This window comes from Carassius carassius, chromosome 2 (assembly GCF_963082965.1).
Source record: "Carassius carassius chromosome 2, fCarCar2.1, whole genome shotgun sequence".
Lineage (NCBI taxonomy): Eukaryota > Metazoa > Chordata > Actinopteri > Cypriniformes > Cyprinidae > Carassius > Carassius carassius.
The window spans coordinates 11820188-11839387 of NC_081756.1; the positions used below are offsets into that span (position 1 = coordinate 11820188).

At 37.6% G+C, this 19200-nt stretch overlaps 1 protein-coding gene and 1 pseudogene across 1 annotated transcript; both read left to right on the forward strand.

Annotated features, from left to right (window-relative positions):
• Nucleotides 1–3183: 3183 nt before the first annotated feature.
• LOC132102931 (B-cell CLL/lymphoma 6 member B protein-like) lies at nt 3184–8699 on the forward strand. Its single transcript, XM_059507664.1, has 12 exons — nt 3184–3314; nt 3829–3892; nt 4274–4493; nt 4827–5057; nt 5650–5796; nt 5921–6116; nt 6549–6772; nt 6901–6998; nt 7098–7238; nt 7415–7545; nt 7790–7927; nt 8049–8699. The coding sequence occupies exons 3-12, from the start codon at nt 4282–4284 to the stop codon at nt 8196–8198; spliced, it is 1668 nt and encodes a 555-aa protein (XP_059363647.1). The 5' UTR covers nt 3184–3314; nt 3829–3892; nt 4274–4281; the 3' UTR covers nt 8199–8699.
• A 5351-nt stretch (nt 8700–14050) lies between these two features.
• Nucleotides 14051–17440, forward strand: LOC132102944 (monocarboxylate transporter 13-like; annotated as a pseudogene).
• The last annotated feature ends 1760 nt before the right edge of the window (nt 17441–19200 follow it).

A 19200-nucleotide genomic window follows, 5' to 3' on the forward strand; every position in this document is an offset into this window, starting at 1 on the left:
TCAGTTTTTAAGCAAAACAGAAAGACTTTTTTCAGATGATCATCTTTTGTGTTCCACAGAAAAAAAAAGTTGTTAATTTTTGAGCGAACTACTTAAACATTTTCATCTTCAGTGCATCTTAGTCATAACAACATTATTCCACCGTTTCATTCCATGATTCTTTATTTTTAGAAAGAAAAACTAGTGACTCAACTAGGCTGCAGCTACATAAAAACTCATTAGAGAGACCCAGCAGCTCTGAGAATCACAATGCAGCGGTCCCAGCCCACTCCGGCCGTGCTGCCGGACACTAGCTGAGGCACGCAGCTCTGAGGATCTGTGCTGCTGCCAGTCTGTATGGTTTCCGCTAATTGGCCGAGCTCGTTTAGTAATGGTCTCACTTTTCCTCGGCCGCCCCCTCTCTTCCGTAGCTCACACAATGCCTGGAAGTTGCCTAGACCCACATCTCCCTCTTTGTTTTTCTCCTGTTGTTTTTTTCTCTCTCTCTTTTTCCCTCTCACCAAAGACACAATTGATGCAGTCAGCATCAAAACAAATAGGAGCACAAGGACACACACGCACTCAACACCCTCGTCTAAAAGATACTTCCGACTCATATCAACAAACACGGTGCATGTTTCAACAGAAAAAAAAAGAATGAATTCATTAATTGCGTAATAACTTCTCAAAGCTCAGCACCTATATGCTTTTTTGTGATGGTTTACATTATTATTTGATGTAAAAAGAATTTCACTTTAATATAAGAAACTGACTGAATTTTGGGAAATTTCTAATCATTGGCATGTATTTGGTATTAAGTATTCAACTTATTTAGTCCTAATTTTAAGTAAGATATGTTAAAGATTACATTTAAAAGTGTTATTAAAATGATTAGTGTTTCTATATGTGAATGTACAATGATGGCAAAGGCAACCATGGAAATGCACTATTGCAGCAATATCAAATTAACTGACAGTAATAAACTCTCTCTAATATTGCAGCCTGGTGGGCAATGAAAGAGTGAACTAAAATTAATTTAAGAAATTTGAACAATATAGATGTTGGTAATATTATTTTTATATTTCTATTCTTTTTAAGCTTTGTAATGGCTCTCCTGCTCACCAAGGTTATTTGACCAAATCTACAGTAAAAACAGTAAATCTGTGGAATATGATTAGGATTTAAATAACTTTGGATTTTTTTAAAACATTTTAACATGTAATCTTTTTTCAACATCTATTTATCCAGTCTTCACTGTTATTACATTAATACAATTTTTTTAAGTGTACAATCTACAGTAAATGTGAAAACTGTGGAAATTACCATGCAGAATTAATTATCAGATGATGGCAATAAATTAAAATATATATAGTCTAAAACTGGCCAAAAAAACATGCAAATGCAATGTCAAAGCAATCATCCCCTGGTGCATGATAGAAGAGTGAAAAAAAAAACTTAATTGAAGAAACCTGAAGCTAAAAATTTCATACAGACTTAATTATCTTTGTATTTATGCCCACTGGTAAGTTTTCCCTCCAAACTTTCCATGAACCATGAGTGAAGAACTTTCCACTTGTTTTTAAGCTATTGGAGACCCGCACCGGCCCCCATATCCCCTGTCTCATTCTCCTGCCTGCTTTATTGTCGGATGTCCTGCACGGGCGTTTCATCCCAGTCTCTGGCTCTGTGTGTGTGTATAATTGTGTGTGTCTCACAGGAAGCCTTAAGGGGGGCAGGCAGTGGAGTGGAGGGGGTGTTCTATAGTTCCTGCACATCTGCAGGCTGCATTTCTCTAGGTGTCACTCAGCTGTTTTTCAATCGTGAGAGAGGGATATCACCCATATCACTTTATTTAAAACTCTCCTATTTCCTTCCGGTCATTGCCCATAACAAGCTTCCAGAAGCACACACATAGAAACACTCTCCTGTCACAGGAAGCCAGACAGAGGTTTCCGGCAACCCTTGAGAGAGGCAGGTGAGGCCTAATTTGACAAGACTCTGGTGCAATACTTATCCTGCAATGTTTGTGCTATACATGAATGACGTCTCAATGTAGATATTAAATATTGGGGTTATACATATAGGATTTTGGCTAAGCATTTTATCTTCAAATGTAGATTAGTGGATAAAATTTATAAGAAGCTGTTGAAAATTAGGAATAAAAAGCTGGGATTTTGTTCGATTTAGTTGATATATAAATATATGAAATATAACTTATTATAATATTTTGTCATTACCCCTGTGATTACTGTTTTCTTAGATATTTCAAAGACATTTGGTTAAGTTGAATGTTGAAAAAAAAAATTAAGCACTAACTGTTTTTGACTGTTATTTGAGCAACAAATCAGCATATTAGAAATTATTTCTGAAGGGTCATGTGACACGGAAAACTGGAGTTACTGAATGCTTGAAGCTGAAAATTCAGCTTTGCTATCACATACATTTTTTTATACTTCGCAATATATATTGTGCAGACATTGTACATTTATACAGATTAGAAATTTAGTTGAGACTGAGGTTTTAGGTTCAATTTAGATTAATTTAAAAATTGTATTTTGCAGCATTAGCTTGCACAGTTCTATCCAATCTTATATTTATTTGCTTTTCCATTGGTCTCAATCCTCAAAAGACAAGCTTGTCAGAAGAATCCTTATATGACTAAGTTGATGTATTTGCACAAACTTCCTCTGAGACAGTTTCCGTTCTCCTGGATAGAGACTAGGTCATGCATGTTTGCTTTGGTTAGCTGAACTCCTGGACAGTGTTGAAAGGACATCTGACCCGTTAACAATACTCATAAGCCCACGCAGGCCAACACACTCTAACACACAAACCTACATTCCCTGAATTCTTAAGTTCCATACAAACATGCAAAACATGCAACATGCATCAAAAAGTACCCACTTTCCTGTCATCAGTAAACACAAAAGAGGTCTAATACACAAATATAAATACTGACACACAGGGGCCTGGAGACTTTTCCCGCTGAGCTTCCAGCACGTGGACAGCAGAGGGGGATTCAGCTTGGTGTTTTTTTCCCTGATCAGAGACCATCTAGATCCGGACCTCAGTCTTTATAAGAAACGCCAGAAAACTGACCCAGGAGCAGTGTGAAAAGGCAGCTTAACACAGGAAATAAACACCCTGACTGAATGAGACTTCCTGCCCAGCGTTATAAAGGATGCTCTCTCTTAGGTCAGACTTGTCAGTTCTTCAGAGACACGTCTGAGTGAGGGAAGTTAGGCCGTGTGTGTGTGTGACTTGTTTGAAACTGGGACCAGAAGAGAGGGGCTGTAAGAACAGGGCGGCGTGTGTTCTCGTCCCTGCTGGTCGGGGTGAGTTTTACATTAAAACTTTTTAATGCATATTTAGATTGTATAGATGTTATCTTGAAGAAAAAGTTTTAGTTTTAGCATATGAATTCCCATTTCCATTTAGTTCCTCAAAAATGTGATGCTTTTTAATTGTTATGTTCAAACCACATGGATCCTTACTCTGTTAAAGAGGTGTTATGAATGAGGTTTCATCATTTTCATGGGTGGAGGCTCTTGGTGAACAAAATGTGATAAGGGAATTACAACTTGGTCATTTTTCCACTGTTTTCAAATTCAGCAGTTATTTTTTTACTTTTAATTATTATGATGCATTTGCTGTTGGTGTGAAATGGAGTAATTTTATTAAAAAAAATTGTCCCAATTAGACTAGTTGCTACTAGACTAATGCAATAGTCAGTGCATCACAGTTTTGCAGAATGCTTCTGACACCTGCAGATGTTGTTGTATCAATGACATTGTTTTAAAACTAACATTCTATTTAAAACTTGATGCATTGTTCTTTTTTTGATGGCAGGTACGAGTAGGGAGCTGGCCTCCCAAGTAGACACTTTTGAATCTAATTTTGTCATCTTTGTCAGGTAAAAATGTGCTTATGTTTACTGAACATATTTTCTGATAAAGCTTCACATGACTATAATTCATATTTGACTGGACTTGTTATTTAATTAACCGTAATTAAAATTTTGGTTTATGTTTTTAACATAAAATATATATAAATATAGAGATGTTATCATAATTTTATTTATAAATATCAATAAGTATTAATTGGCTTTATTTTACATTTTATAAATATGCATGTTAAATTATAATATTATGTATTCAAATAAAATGCATATTTTATTTTTATAATATTCTTTCCAACTGCAATTATTATTATTTTTTTTTTTACCAGAACAGCATTATTGTTATTATTATTATTATTATTAGTTCAAATGGTTTTTACGTCCTTTATCAAACAGAAAAATCAATGCAAATGGAAGAGGTATACCGCTACTCTGAGCACGCTTCTGCCGCCGATGTGATGGAGGTGAAAGGCTACATTAAGGAATTTACCCGTCACTCCAACGACGTGTTGCTCAACTTAAATGAACTGCGGCATCAGGATATCCTTACAGATGCCACGCTGCTTGTGGGCACCGCCAGGATGCGCGCCCACTGCGCCGTGCTCATCGCGTGCAGGTTGGTCTACAGGGAGTGCAGCCATTCAGTTTCTCTAACCCTCCCTCACTTCTTCTCTCCTGCCCCCTCGGCCTTCTTTCCTGTTTGTGCCAAGATTAGTCTTTGCTTGAAGACATTAGCTCACTCCTGCATGAGATCTTTTATGAGATCTTTTACAAATATATTGTATCACAGTAGACACACTTTTTTGTTTTTAGAGTTTGTTGTTGGTTGAATCTTTGTTTCTCTTATTAAAATCTTCCACTGTTTGTACAATCAAAATTTTAATACATTTTTTGAATCCAGCTTTGGTTACCTTTGCTTGCATCTGAAAATGCATGTGTGTTTTCACAGTGGATTCTTCTACACTCTCTTCTCTCGTCGAGCGATCGGTGCTGGCGGTGAGCGTGGGTTTTCTCTCACCCTGCCGGTGGGGCTGGACGCAGGCAGCGTGTCCCTGCTGCTGGACTTCATGTACACCTCCTGCCTCCCTCTCACACCACAGACAGTATCTGGCGTGCTCGCCGCTGCCAGCTATCTGCAGATGGAGCATGTCGCTGACACCTGCCGAGCATTTATTCACAGGTGAGAATGGGAATGAAGACTGAAGCAGAGGAGGTAGCAGAACACTGCAATCGTAATGAGACAATGATGCTACAATTTTGATCAGAGCTCAAACTTTATGCAAATAAGCAGCAGTGTGACACAAAAACTACTCAGCTAACAAAACAATTAAATTAGAAAGAAGGTATAAAGATGTCACTGGGTCTGTACCCTAAGGTAAAAAAAAGCTGAAAGTTGCATCTTTGTGTCCTACTTACCCCTAAATGGTATATATTAGTACCTTTTTAAAGTGTACTGTCTGGACCAGTGACAGTTTTTCACCTTTTTAACTGAGTGTAGGAGTTCAGACAGAGATTCATTACCTGATACTGGATTGGATTCCACATTCAAGTAGCCAAAGAAACTTAGAAAATCACCAGTGATTTTATTGCCGTCATTGTGAATGCATTGTGATACATTTACATTTATCAGTTAATGCATTCCCTGGGAATCAAATCCATGATGTTTGGGTTGCTTGTTTCTAATTTTGCAGTTTTGTGGCCATCCACTTTTTAATTAAATTAAGTAATGTTCTGGAATATATAAACTGAAAGTTTGTTCTTTTCTCATTCAGTGAAAGGATCTCTGTCAGTCCTTCTATGATGGAGCCAGCCTCTAGAGCGCCCCTTGGAGGAAGGTCACCACCTGCTCATCCCACCATCTTCTCCTCCCCCTCCAGGCCTACTGCTGAGGCAGAAGATCCCACCCCAGACCGAGCCAGGTAAAAGGGTTATACAAGGATTGTCTAATAATAAGTGTTTGAATTGTATTTAAAACTTAAACTGTATCCCATCTCAAAAAATTGCTATCAATTTAATTGTTATATGCATTAACTGTATTTACAGGGTTCCAAGTGAGAGCTTTGCCTCGCCAGATCTAGAAACTTGCCTGATTGCTATCCCTAAGTCTCAGACCCTAAAATTAGAGGAATCTTCACCTGCAACCCCATCCACACCATCTGCAGACAGTCCTTCTCATTCCAGCGGACATCCCAACTCACCTGCTGAGTCCAGCGGCTGCAGTCTGTCTCCCCAGCTAAAGGTGTGTATGTTTATTTATTTATTTATTTTTGATAGAATTTAATATTTGTAATCAGAAAGCATGCGAATTGATCTAAATTGATAATAAAAAACATTTGTTACTATATATTTTAAATTTACTATTCTCCAAAGAATCCTGCAAAAAAAAAAATTTAACACTGGTTCCGCAATAATATTAAGTAATACAATAGTTTTCAACATTGATAATAATAAGAAATGTTTCTTGAGCAGCAAATCAGTGTTAGAATGCTTTCTGAAGTATCATGTGACTAAAGGAGTAATTATGCTGCAAATTCAACTTTGCCATCACTGGAATAAATGGAATTAACGTTTTTCCTGTGTTTTGATCAAATAAAAAACACTGCATTAAAAGTTTCCTAAAATCTGTTTCTTTATCCTTCAGCACAAATCTTTCAATATTTCATCCTTACAGAAGCGATCTGAATCCAAGCCTTCTCCTGACCCAAAGGCCTGTAACTGGAAGAAGTACAAGTATATTGTCCTCAACCCTCTGTGTGCCACACCTATAAAGGAGGAGGGGCCTGGAGAGGAGCGGCAAGAACAAAGCCACACCCCCTTTGTCAGTGATAAGACTGAAGCCTCATCTAAAACAACAAATAACATTTGGACAGGGGAGAACCCTGGTCTGAATAATAGGTATGTTTAATCTCTTCCCCCTTTGTCGATTAAAGAACTTCTGACGTAACTGATTAATAATGTATTGTTATGTAGGAATGAACCAAATTTTCAGTGTAATGTATTGACCATTGTTCTGTTTCTTCTAGGAATACATGGCCTCTTCCATATAGCACATCAGAGCAAAACATATACTTTAGTCCCCTTCATGTTATGGACAGCACCCTTCCAATCAGCGAGAATAAAGGTCAGCGAGCATCTCTTAGCTTTACTATGAACACCCCTTCTTACAAAAATACACAGACTTATCTGATCCTCTTCATTTCATCCTCTTCATTTTTAAAAGGCCTCTGCAGTCCTTATGTTTGTGCCCAAATTGCCAATCAGAGTCATTTACTGGGCCAACACCCAATCAAGTTTGAGAAGCTCTCTGCACAGCTCAGTAACCCTGGAAATCAAGCCACAAAAACAAAACCTTCCTGCTCAGGTGAGGCTGCTGACTCCTTGGTTCTTTTAAAGGCACTATTTAAAACATTTCAAATAAATTATAAATTCAAAAATATAAATTATATTATATTTGTAAATAAATGAACATTGTATTATTATTACAAGTTCTGACCTCTTTCTCATTCATTTCACTCTTTTATGTCCCGACTGACTCAGGAGACAAGCCTTACTGCTGTAATGTGTGTGGAGCACAGTTCAACCGGCCTGCAAATTTAAAGACTCATTCTCGTATTCACTCTGGAGAAAAGCCCTACCGCTGTGACACATGTGGAGCCAGATTTATCCAGGTACATCTGCACAGAATCCCATGTATCATTCTTATATGTATATATAGCAATAATTGGGACAATAATTTATTAATAATTTTTTTTATTTATGTATGCACACACACACACACACACACACACACATATGCATACATATATGTCAAAACAAATGTTGATTTATTGTCTTTTTCCTTTTTTATCTCTATTTTTGAAAAGCATCAATAAAAAGAGTTCAACTAAAATGATGTTCTTGTAAAATGTGTAGGTAGCTCACCTGCGTGCCCATGTTCTGATCCACACTGGGGAAAAGCCGTACCCATGTAACACCTGCGGAACACGTTTCCGCCACCTGCAGACGCTGAAGAGCCACCTGCGCATCCACACTGGAGAGAAGCCTTACAGCGTCAGTTATATTTAAACACTTATATTTGAATATCTAATATATATACACACACAACTACACAACTCTCTCTACTGCAAAGTGATGCTGAAATCTCACTCTCTGCTCTAATCTTTTCTTCCAGTGTGAGAAATGTCACCTGCACTTCCGCCATAAGAGCCAGTTGAGGCTTCACCTGAGACAGAAACACGGTGCAATCACCAACACTAAGATCAGATACAAGGTTCTGGTTGACCCATACCAACCTGGGCCCACACTGTTACAAGCTTGCTGAAGGGCATGACGAAACATTGAGTTTTAGGCTGAATTTGATGGATCTATAAAAAAGTATTGTAAAAAGTTTAAAGAGGTGGAGTGCTGCACTCGAGGACAGCTTGACTTATATCAATGAATGTAGTCTTCCACGAATGCAGTACTCCTGCACTAGATGTGCTGACTATTATCTTTATTAATTGTTAAAATATTATTATTTATTTTGCTCTGTATACTTTATGTTGCTCATGCTATTTAATCGTAGTTTCTGCTGTTACAAAAAAGTATTTTGTTTTCATATTGGCCACTTTTTCTGTGGCAGGAAATATGGTGAAAATCATTGTGAAAAAGTGTGCAGCCCTATTCAGATGGTAATTGTTCCCACCGGGAATATTAAAATATTGTGACAATATGATAAACAATTATCGTCCAAATAAGGCTTAAGACAGTATGGAATTATTATTATTTTTTTTTTTTGCTGTTAAGACTTAAGATGGTTTGTGGCAGAGTGTGAAGGTGTTTATTAGGATGAAATGAAAGTAAAAATATTTGGAAAAATGGAATTCTGTAAGAAAGTGAGAACGATTATGAAAGGAAGATAGATAAAGAAAGGAAGTGTATTGAAGGATTTAAGTATGTTTGAGAAAGAACATATAAAAGATAAATTTGTATGATTTTTTAAAATTAATATGCTGTCCTTTTATTTATTTTGTTTGTTTGTTTTGCCCAAAAGTATTGCTCTTATTTGTTCAATTATCCTTCCTGTTGTTTGTACTATATTCTGTTTCCTATTTAAGAAGCAAACTCAAATATAACATCTTAATTGCTTTTTTACCAGTTATTCAGTATGTCAATATCCTAATTAAAAAGGCCTGGAGCCTATTTGTGTTTAAGTAAGAAGGAAGAACGTACATTTGTAGAGGATTAGCCTCTTAGTGTATCTTTTTAATGATATCTATGTTGAAGAGAGCGTTTCATGGTTTTTATGGTGTATTATAGTTGCTGAGAGTCCAAAGCAGGTTGAGGACTCACACTATCCAAACTAATATTCATGTAAAGAGTGATGATGATGAGGATAATGATATCAACAATATTATGTTGCGCTCTTTTGCTGGACAAAGACCTATTTTATATAAATTAAAGTTAAATTAATTTCTCTTAATTGTGTTTGTGTTTGTCTGTTACAGTTTTAGTATCATGGATTAAGTTTAAGGGTTTTTATTCAAATGTCATTTTAAAATCAAAAAATGTGTTTTTATGGTTTTGGTCAGCTGTTCTCATGTAATCCTACTTCTCCAAAATCACATAAATTGTTAGAGAGTTCCTCAACCGGTTAAACCTGAAAGTAGTCAATCAAGGCACTTATGAAGTAAATTGAAATGTTTCCACTTTAAATTCAATGCCTGTGTGATTCTTGGAGCCCAGAAGAACAAAGAATTCAACTCTTAGCCCTTCCTTCCTCCGATAAGATCACAACGACTCACCCCATTAGACCCCTCGACTCACCCTAAAGTGTCTCAGCTTCTCTACGGGTGGTGCTGGAATAAGAACAATGGAGCAGCTGGCACCTGTTTCCGGCCATAGACAAAAACTGGCCTCATGCACACATTACCTGTCTGTCCATTTATGTTTATTTCTGTTAGAAGTTTTCCTCTTAGGATGACACCACGCGCTGTTTCTTATTTTATTGATGATCAAACACTGAAACTGCTCTCTGACATGTCTATTTTCATCTGCTACCGAAGGCAATCATGTGGCAATACACAGATGTTGTCAGGATTGAAGTAGCTATGAAGTGTTAGTGAGAATATAGGCTACAAACATGGGCTGCTGAAATAATTAAAACACACGCACTAAAACTTTAAAGGTGTTTTGTTCATCTTAGCTGGCCACAAGGCTAAACCACGACCCCCCCACCCCCCCTCCCCCTAAAGAAAGGATAGCATAACCATATTGTAAGCACTCTAGCTGCTCTTTATAAGTGATAGCATTTAACTGAATTTACCGCTAGGTAGCTTTATTTTATCTCATAGAGAACGTTAATCTTCACTCACACTAGTTTTAATGTTTGACAGCATGCTGAATGCGCTCTATTATTGTCTAACTTTGCACAAGTAGTTTATAAGTGACCAGAGTAAGATACATTTTTGTAAAGGAATGGAAACTTAGGCTTGCTCGTGAGCGCGCTCTAGAGGCGGAGCTTCGCTGAAACTAAACCGCACGCGAGAATAATAGACGCTCATGTCACGAGCAGGTGAAACAGAAAGTCCCCATCGACGATGTGCTTAACAGTGAGTGTTGCTTATTAATGCATTTAAAAAAAGAAGCTGCTTATCTGATTTGACCTTATGATGAGTTGACAGGAAAGAGTGATCGAGTTATGGGTACGTAACGGTCTGTTCCAGACATGTTTTTCCACGTCACTCTCCAACAAGACTCACGCTTAATGTTATATTCTGTCACGTTACTTAATTCATATTTATATGACATACCGTAATTTATTTTTATGTGTGACTATTTTATTTAACATTATCCTGTTATAATTGTCATACATACAGAGATCAAGTATGTAGACCGATATTTAAAACTGAAATAGTGTAATGTGTAATTCTAGTGTAGTGTAATAATAAAAAATGTGCTTTTGAGGTAGCTGTATTTTAGTAGTTGAACATATATAAGGCCTATGCATGTTTCATGTAAAGTAGTTCATTACAGTTTTTTGGAGGCTTATCATGTTACATATACATTTAATCTGAATTTATCTGGTTTATGTCTGCAGGTATTGATTTGTGGAATACTTTTCTTTACCGACAGTGTTTAGAATTTAGTTTAGGTTACCATTAAATGTCTAATTCAATGGTTTTCAACCTGTGGGCAATTCAATGGTTTTCAATACCCGATGGTATTGTAGGTGGGCCGCCAATTACTAATAAAATAAACAATAATATATCATATGTATAATTAAATAACAAAAAATAAATATTAAACTGTAACTATGCTTCCACTATTCGAGCTTGCATATTGGTTTAAGAATAAACCGTTAATTTATCTTAGATATTTTTGCTGCATATGCTAGAGAACAACAAATTCAAATATGCATAAATGCTGTCAACATGTCTACCTGCTGCCGAGCTCTGCCTAGATCTGGTTTTCCCGTTTTGCTGAGCGGTGCCAGTCCGAGTTATTGTCTGTTCATTGCCAGTTCATTCTAGGGCTGTGCGATTAATAGAAATCGTCATAAAATAACGATTTGAGCCTGCGTGATTTCTAAATCGCTTTATAGCAAGATTTTCCGCGGCCCTGACCTCCCGCATTATGCTAACCGATCCAATCAGAATGCAGCGCCTAGTGCGAGAACAGAACAGACTGGGCATATGCCTAACTCCAGGTTCACACACTGTCTGTGATGCGCCTTTTTTCCGAGCCCATGTTAACGGATCAGAGCGTTCACACTGCACGCGGTAAAATATAATATAATGTACATTATTTTAGTCCTCTATGCAGGGCCGTATTAAGACAGTGTGGTGCCCCTGGGCACTATACCTCAAATGCCCCTCGCCCCCCCCCCCCCCCAAGACATAATTAAGGTGATTTCTCAAATCAAATGTAATTTATTAACTTGTCCAACTACCGTATTTTTCGGACTATAAGTCGCACCTAAGTTTAAGTCGCATCAGTCCAAAAATATGTCCTGACAAGGAAAAAAACAAATATAAGTCACACTGGACTATAAGTAGCATTTATTTAGAACCAAGAACCAAGAGAAAACATTACCGTCTACAGCCACGAGAGGGCGCTCTATGCTGCTCAGTGTAGACTACAGGAGCACTCAGCAGCATAGAGCGCCCTCTCGCGGCTGTAGACAGTAATGTTTTAACTTTAACTTGAATGGTAAACAGGGAGAGCAAGCGTGAGTGCAGTCAATCGCTTCTGTGTCATTGTCGTCCTGAGATCATTCTTCACTCGTTTAAAAAAAAAACTTTCGATCCCTGGAACATTTTGAATTGTAGCTAAACGTCTAGCGTCCTTGTCTTTCTTTAACTTTCTTTTTGCAAAACCACTCGATTGACGTCTGTCCATTTTGATTCATTTTCTGTAGCCGTTAAAAAAATGACACATTTGCGCATACTTGTTGTGGACCACCTCAACTCTGACAGATTGGCGACGGAAGGGGGGGACTGATAGTGGTCATGTAATCTTTATTTATTTATAATTTATTATTATTGTTGTTAAGTTAGTGTTCATAAACGAGTTATGTATGGTCTTGTAAGAATTTCAAGTTAATAATAAAAAATTTAGGAAAGATATTTTTAAAGCTTGTGTCATGTGGTGCCCCCCTAGTTGTTGTGAATGGTTGGTGCCCCTGGGCACTGGCCCAAGTGCCCTTATGGATAATCCGGCTCTGCCTCTATGCCCTGCCTTGGGGACGATTTTTACAAAGCTCATTGCTCTGAAAAAGCAAGGTATGCTCTGATTGGCCAGCTATCCAGAGTGTTGTGATTGGCCGAATACCTCAAATGTGTGACGGAAATGTTTTTATGCCCCTTAACATACTGTGATCTCCCAGCAAGACAAGACAAAACTAATAAAACCCATTAAAAATGCATTTGTTGCATCCAGTGGGGACATAATTACTGATTATAATGACTTCTACTGTCTTTTTACGTGTTGCATTGCTGTAAACATCAAATCATGTCTGCATTTGTGATCTGAGAAACAGTAAGCCCTACTCCACACTGCTCAAAACTTGTGCTTTAATCATCAGTGGCAAATAATTTAAATATAAAAAATGTACTTACAGGCTGTGATTCAGAAGTGCTAGTCTGTCCTTGCAAAGTTGAAACTGCCCAACTTTACAGACACAGCCTTTGTGCCACAGACGAATTGTAGGCTACTGGTTCAGGAAACAGTCCTCATCCTCCATAAAATATGCTGCAGAACACTATTGTGAATAAAATTTAACCACTGATTTCTAGTTGTATCCTCTTTTGAAAGGACAAAGTATTTTCACGTTCACAATGAAGCACACAGCATCTCCACGACATGGCGCCGGTGGCATCAGCAAGAATAAAAGTTACGCCTTCTTTCTTTGCGTGAAAATTTGGGCAATGTTATCTTCCCACATCGTGATTCATTTGAGACTTTAGTCTTTGCACAGTCCACCTCATGATCAACATTTTGTTACAGACTAAATAAAAGACTTTACTTTTTCAAAATAACAAACTGGTATGTGTGCTAGAGGAAATTAAAGCTGGATAAGAATTTAAACTGGTAACCTTATTATTTTCATTGTTTGGTTGAAGATGTTTTAATGTTGTCTATGACATGGTTAAAGGTTATGGACATGTAACTTGCGGTTGTCTTCTCTTAAGTGAATAGTTTACCCCAAAATTGTAATTTACTCGCGCTTTATCCATCCAAGATGTAGATGAGATTGTTTCTTTATCAGAAAAGATTTAGAGAAGTTTAAAAATACATAACTTGTCCAAATTGACAAAAAATGAGTCCAGTGAAAAAAATTTATTGTCTGAATGAGGGGAGAAATATGCATATGGACTGGTATTTTGGCAGTACCAGTTGAAAGATTAAAAATGCCTTGATGGATTTGTTTCTTACAAACATACAGGTTTTACTTCACAATATTTAAATTGATGGACTGAAGTCATGTGGATTATTTTGATGCGTTAATCAGCTATTTGAACTCTCATTTTGACGGCACCCATTCACTGCAGAGGATCCACTGGTAAACAAGTGATGCAATGCTAAATTTCTCCAAATCTGTTCCCATTAAGGAACAAACTCATCTACATCTTGCATGACCTGATTTCATTTTTGAGTGAACTATTCCTTTAATCTGTTTCTTTCAATGCAATGATGGAAAAACCCCAGAAGACGCAGGAAGAGCAGCAGTCGTCCCCACAGGTGGCGGCACCTGATGGTGGTTGGTGCTGGGTGGTCTCTTTTCGTGTCTTCTGCCCTGGTGTTCGGGCTCATCCGCTGTCTGGGCGTCTTTTTTGTGGAGTTTGTGCAGTACTTTGGTGACAGTGCCCAGGCGGTGTCCTGGATAACATCTATTGGCTTGGCCATGCAACAGCTAATGAGTAAGTTCACTCATTAATTTGTTCATGTCTATATCAACAAACACAATATGGTAAAACCACACACTTTCAGAATTCAGTTAATTTTATATGCTTCCCTGCAGGTCCAATAGTCACAGCTGCATCTAATGTGTATGGAACTCGTCCAGTAGTCATGATGGGAGGATTCCTTTCAGGCCTGGGATTCATTCTGGCTTCCCAGGCAACGTCTCTAATACATCTTTACCTAACCATGGGATTCATTTCAGGTAGATGCACTTGTAAAGAGTGTCTTTAATACTAACCAATGTCAGAATCCTGGTCTTTACCCCTACAGTTGCATCAGTAATGCAGTACTTTACCGTGCGGATATCTCTAGCCATAGGCCTGGGCTTCACAGGCATCGGTCTTGCCTCTTTCGCCTTCTCTCCACTTTTTCAGTATCTAGGAGAGTTCTATGCTTTGCGTGGAGCTTTGCTTGTCCTCGGAGGCCTCAGCTTCAACATTATTGCTTGTGGAGCTCTTATTCGTCCTCTAGGGAAACCAAAGGTTGTGTTGAAGGTGTGTGTTTTTATGTTACTGAATAAATTAATGACATTTTCTATACATACATACCATTTAGAAGTTGAGTCAGTAGGATTTTCTAAATAGAAAATAATACTTGTATTCAGCATGGGTGCATTCAATTGATCATAATTGACATTTCTAATGTTACAAAAGATTTCTATTTCAAATAAATGCTGTTCTGAATGTACAGTTCATCGTAAAATATATATACATAAATCATTTTAACAACTAGGATGCAGAATTTTGCGATGGAAAAAGGTGACAACAACAAAAAAATATGATACAAATTTTTTATCACATAAAGCTTTCTATTCAACAGACAATAGAAATAAAAATAAAACGTATCATAGTTTGCACAAAAATATTAGGCAGCACAACTGAAGATTCAACTTTGGTATTATAGGAATCAATTATATTTTAAAATTTATTTAAACGGTAAAATGTTATTTTTAATTATTATTACAGTTCAAAATGTCACTGATTTGCCTGTATTTTTTATCAAATAAATGCAGCCTTCATGAGCATAAGAGACTTCTTTTAAAAACATTAAAAAAATATTATGGACCACAAACATTTGAATGGTGGAGTATATATTTTCCTTTTTAGTCATTAGTTTATTAAACAATTAGTGATTAATAAATATTATAATTATCAAAATGTTTTTTCTTTTTTTATACAGTATATATAGTGATTTTTTTGCAGTTTAACATGTTTGAGGCAAAATTACTACAGTATATTGGCTTGTTTCTTTTTGTGCCATTCTCAGACTGAAAACTTGACCAAGCTCAACTAATGTTCTTCTTTATTGTCCCGTATCTTCGAGTGCTTTGAGCTCTCCCTGCTTTCACACAGAGGCTTCCTCACTTATGCCGTGGCCATCACCTTCTTCAATGCTGGCTACTTCATCCCTTATACATTCATCTGGTCGCCCACAGCCGTCACATTGGTTTCACTGAGTACAACGCAGCCTTTGTAATCTCTATAACCGGTGTGGCAGATATCGTGGGTCGCGCAGCCTCTGGCTGGTTCTCGGACTTGGATAAAATACGGATGCCGCATATGCTGGTGGACTGGGTTACTGGGGCTCTCACTGATGCTCATTCCTGTTACTGTGGTTTACTCAGGACTTATTGTTATTAGTGTGGTCTATGGGTTTTGTGCAGGAGCGATGACACCGCTGGCCTTTGCGGTGTTACCAGAGGCATAGGTCGAGTGCTGGGAGCCGTTGGCCTGCTGCAACTCATAGAAAGTGTTGGAGGGCTGCTGGGAGCGCCACTGTCTGGTAGGAGCTCATGAAATCATCACATTCATTTTATTTAAAGAAAAAGTTCACCCGAAAATGAAAAATTGCTGAAAATTTAATCACCATCAGTCCATCTAAGATGTAGATGAGTTTGTTTCTTCATCAGAACAGATTTGGAGAAATTGAGCTTTCCATCACTTGCTCACCAATGATTCTCTGCAGTGAATGGGTGCCTTCAGAATGAAAGTCCAAACAGCTGATAAAAAACATTACAATAATCCACACAAATCCAGATGTCTTGTAAATGAAAAAGGGTGTGTTTGTAGAAAACAAACGGTTGCTTCCAGCAATCCATTATATTGCTTTCTCCAGTGAAAAAATCATATTGTCTGAATCAGGAGAGAAATATGCACAGATACAAGCAAAAGCAGTTATTAACAAATATGTTGGTGGATTTCGGTGTGAGTGGACAACAAGGGATAAAATAATTTTGTACTCATATTTTAGCCAAAACGATGCTTTGGTGTTAAAATGCTTTAAAGATGGATTTGTTACGAGCACACAGCTTTTTACTTCACAAGATGGTAATGGATGGACTGGAGTTTCTTGATTGTCATTGTGATGTTTTATCAGCTGTTTGAACTCTTATTTTGACGGCACCCATTCACGGCAGGGGATCCATTGATGAGCAAGTGATGTAATGCTAAATTCCTCCAAATTTGTTGCCATGAAGAACAAACTCATCTACATCTTGCATGGCCTCAGGATGAGTAAATTTACTGCAGATATTCATTTTTGGTTTAACTTTTCCTTTAAAAGGCGTTGATTCAGATCTTTAGGTTCACGTTCAGCCACGTTCAATTTTTTCCTCCCAGGCTGGCTGAAGGACTGGACTGGGTCATACACAGTATCTTTTATTGCTGCTGGAAGTTTCCTGCTGTTAGGTATGTTAGTTACTAATATGGCTCTTCCCTATTTCTGGTCTTGTACGTCCCCTCCATCCCCATCACCTTCAAAGAGGAAGTCTCAGGATGGCTCCATTGAAGATGGACTACTGAAACAAACTCTATCCTCAAATTCTGTACCTGAGAACCTGTGCCCTTTGGATGATACACCCTACTCGGAAAAGGAGTTAAAGGTGTGTTAAAAGAGACAAAATACCTCAGGAAATGGTGCATTATACTACTTTAGGGGAAATATTATGATTGTGTGATGCTAGAAAATAATTAGTGGTAGTCACAGTAGTAGTTTTTAGAAGAATATTTTGCATTGTCATATGAGATAGAGATAACTATTGGCATAGGAATCACAAATCATGTTACACTTTTGGTTTTATACCACATTTTGCAGTAAGACTTTTAGTGGGTAATTTAATAAGAATAAGTTCAGTCGGATCAATCCGATGGAAATTTTCAGGTTTTGAAAGTGTCTGAAAATCAACTTTATAGCTCAAATTAAAAAAATATGAAGTTCAAAACAAATGTGGATTATTGAATCATTCCTTATTAATGCAAGTAGACACATACATATTTGGACATGCATCATTAAAAATTGGTGCCCTTCAAAAGTTGTATAATAGGTCAATACCAGTGTATGTATGTTGCGTACTTGACCTCTAGCATTCTCTAACATCTTTTTTTTACAGATACACACTGACACTGCTGCCGCTCGCTCACTCGTTTAAAGTTGTGATTGGGCCAGCCCAGTGTCAATCAAGAAAAGAGCCAATGGGCCGCTGATCTACGTGTTTCATGGGCTGGTCTGTCAGAAAAAAAAACTAACACTGACTTTGACCAATGCATTACACCGGCACAAACCCAGCGCCGCCAATTAAGCAAAACAAAACAAAACAAAACGAATGGGCCGCCGATGTACAAATTTTATGGGCCGTTTAAAAAAAATAAATAAATAAAATAAATAAAAAGGACTGGACTGCTGCTGATGGGTCCAAAGATATGTTCTCTGATTAAAGTAAATTTTGCATTTCCTTTGGAAATCAGGGTCCCAGAGTCTGGAGGAAGAGAGGAGAGGCACACAATCCATGTTGCTTGAGGTCCAGTTTAAAGTTTCCACAGTCAGTGATGGTTTGCGGTGCCATGTCATCTGCTGGGGTTGGTCCACTGTGTTTTCTGAGGTCCAAGGTCAATGCAGCCGTAAACCAGGAAGTTTTAGAGCACTTCATGCTTCCTGCTGCTGACCAACTTAATGGAGATGCAGATTTCATTTTCCAACAGGACTTGGCACCTGCACACAGTGCCAAAGCTACCAGTACCTGGTTTAAGGACCATGGTATCACTGTTCTTAATTGGCCAGCAAAATTGCCTGACCTTAACCCCATAGATTTTCTTTTCTTTTATTGTGAAGAGGAAGATGCGATATGTCAGAATGCAGAAGAGATGAAGGCCACTATCAGAGCAACCTGGGCTCTCATAACACCTGAGCAGTGCCACAGACTGATCGACTCCATGCCACGCCGCATTGCTGCAGTAATTCAGGCAAAAGGAGCCCAAACTAAGTATTGAGTGCTGTACATGCTCATACTTTTCATTTTCATACTTTTTAGTTGGCCAAGATTTCTAAAAATCTTTTCTTTGTATTGGTCTTAATTTATATTCTAATTTTCTGAGATACTGAATTTGGGATTTTCCTTAGTTGTCTGTTATAATCATTAAAATTAAAGAAATAAACATTTGAAATCTATCAGTCTGTGTGTAATGAATGAATATAATATACACGTTTCACTTTTTGAATGGAATTAGTGAAATAAATCAACTTTTTGATGATATTCTAATTATATGATCAGCACCTGTATATGCATGTAAACCTTCTTTGAATACTAGTCAATAATGCTGTTGTAAAGATGCACTTCTCATAAAACCAAACACGTGAGCCTTAATCTCCACAGAGTGAGAGTCAATGAGCTCAGCTACAGACTTCGCTTACTCATGTGAAAGGGCCTTATTGCTTTGAGATTGACATCACTGCCTTTACCCACAGTTGTCATCAGATGCACTGCATTATTGCATTTAAAAATGCTCTTTAGCCTATAGACCTCAGTATGCTTGCATAGTGTGAGAAGTGAGACTTGAATGAATTTGGATCAGTTTAGAAACTATACTGCAGTGCAATTCTATTAG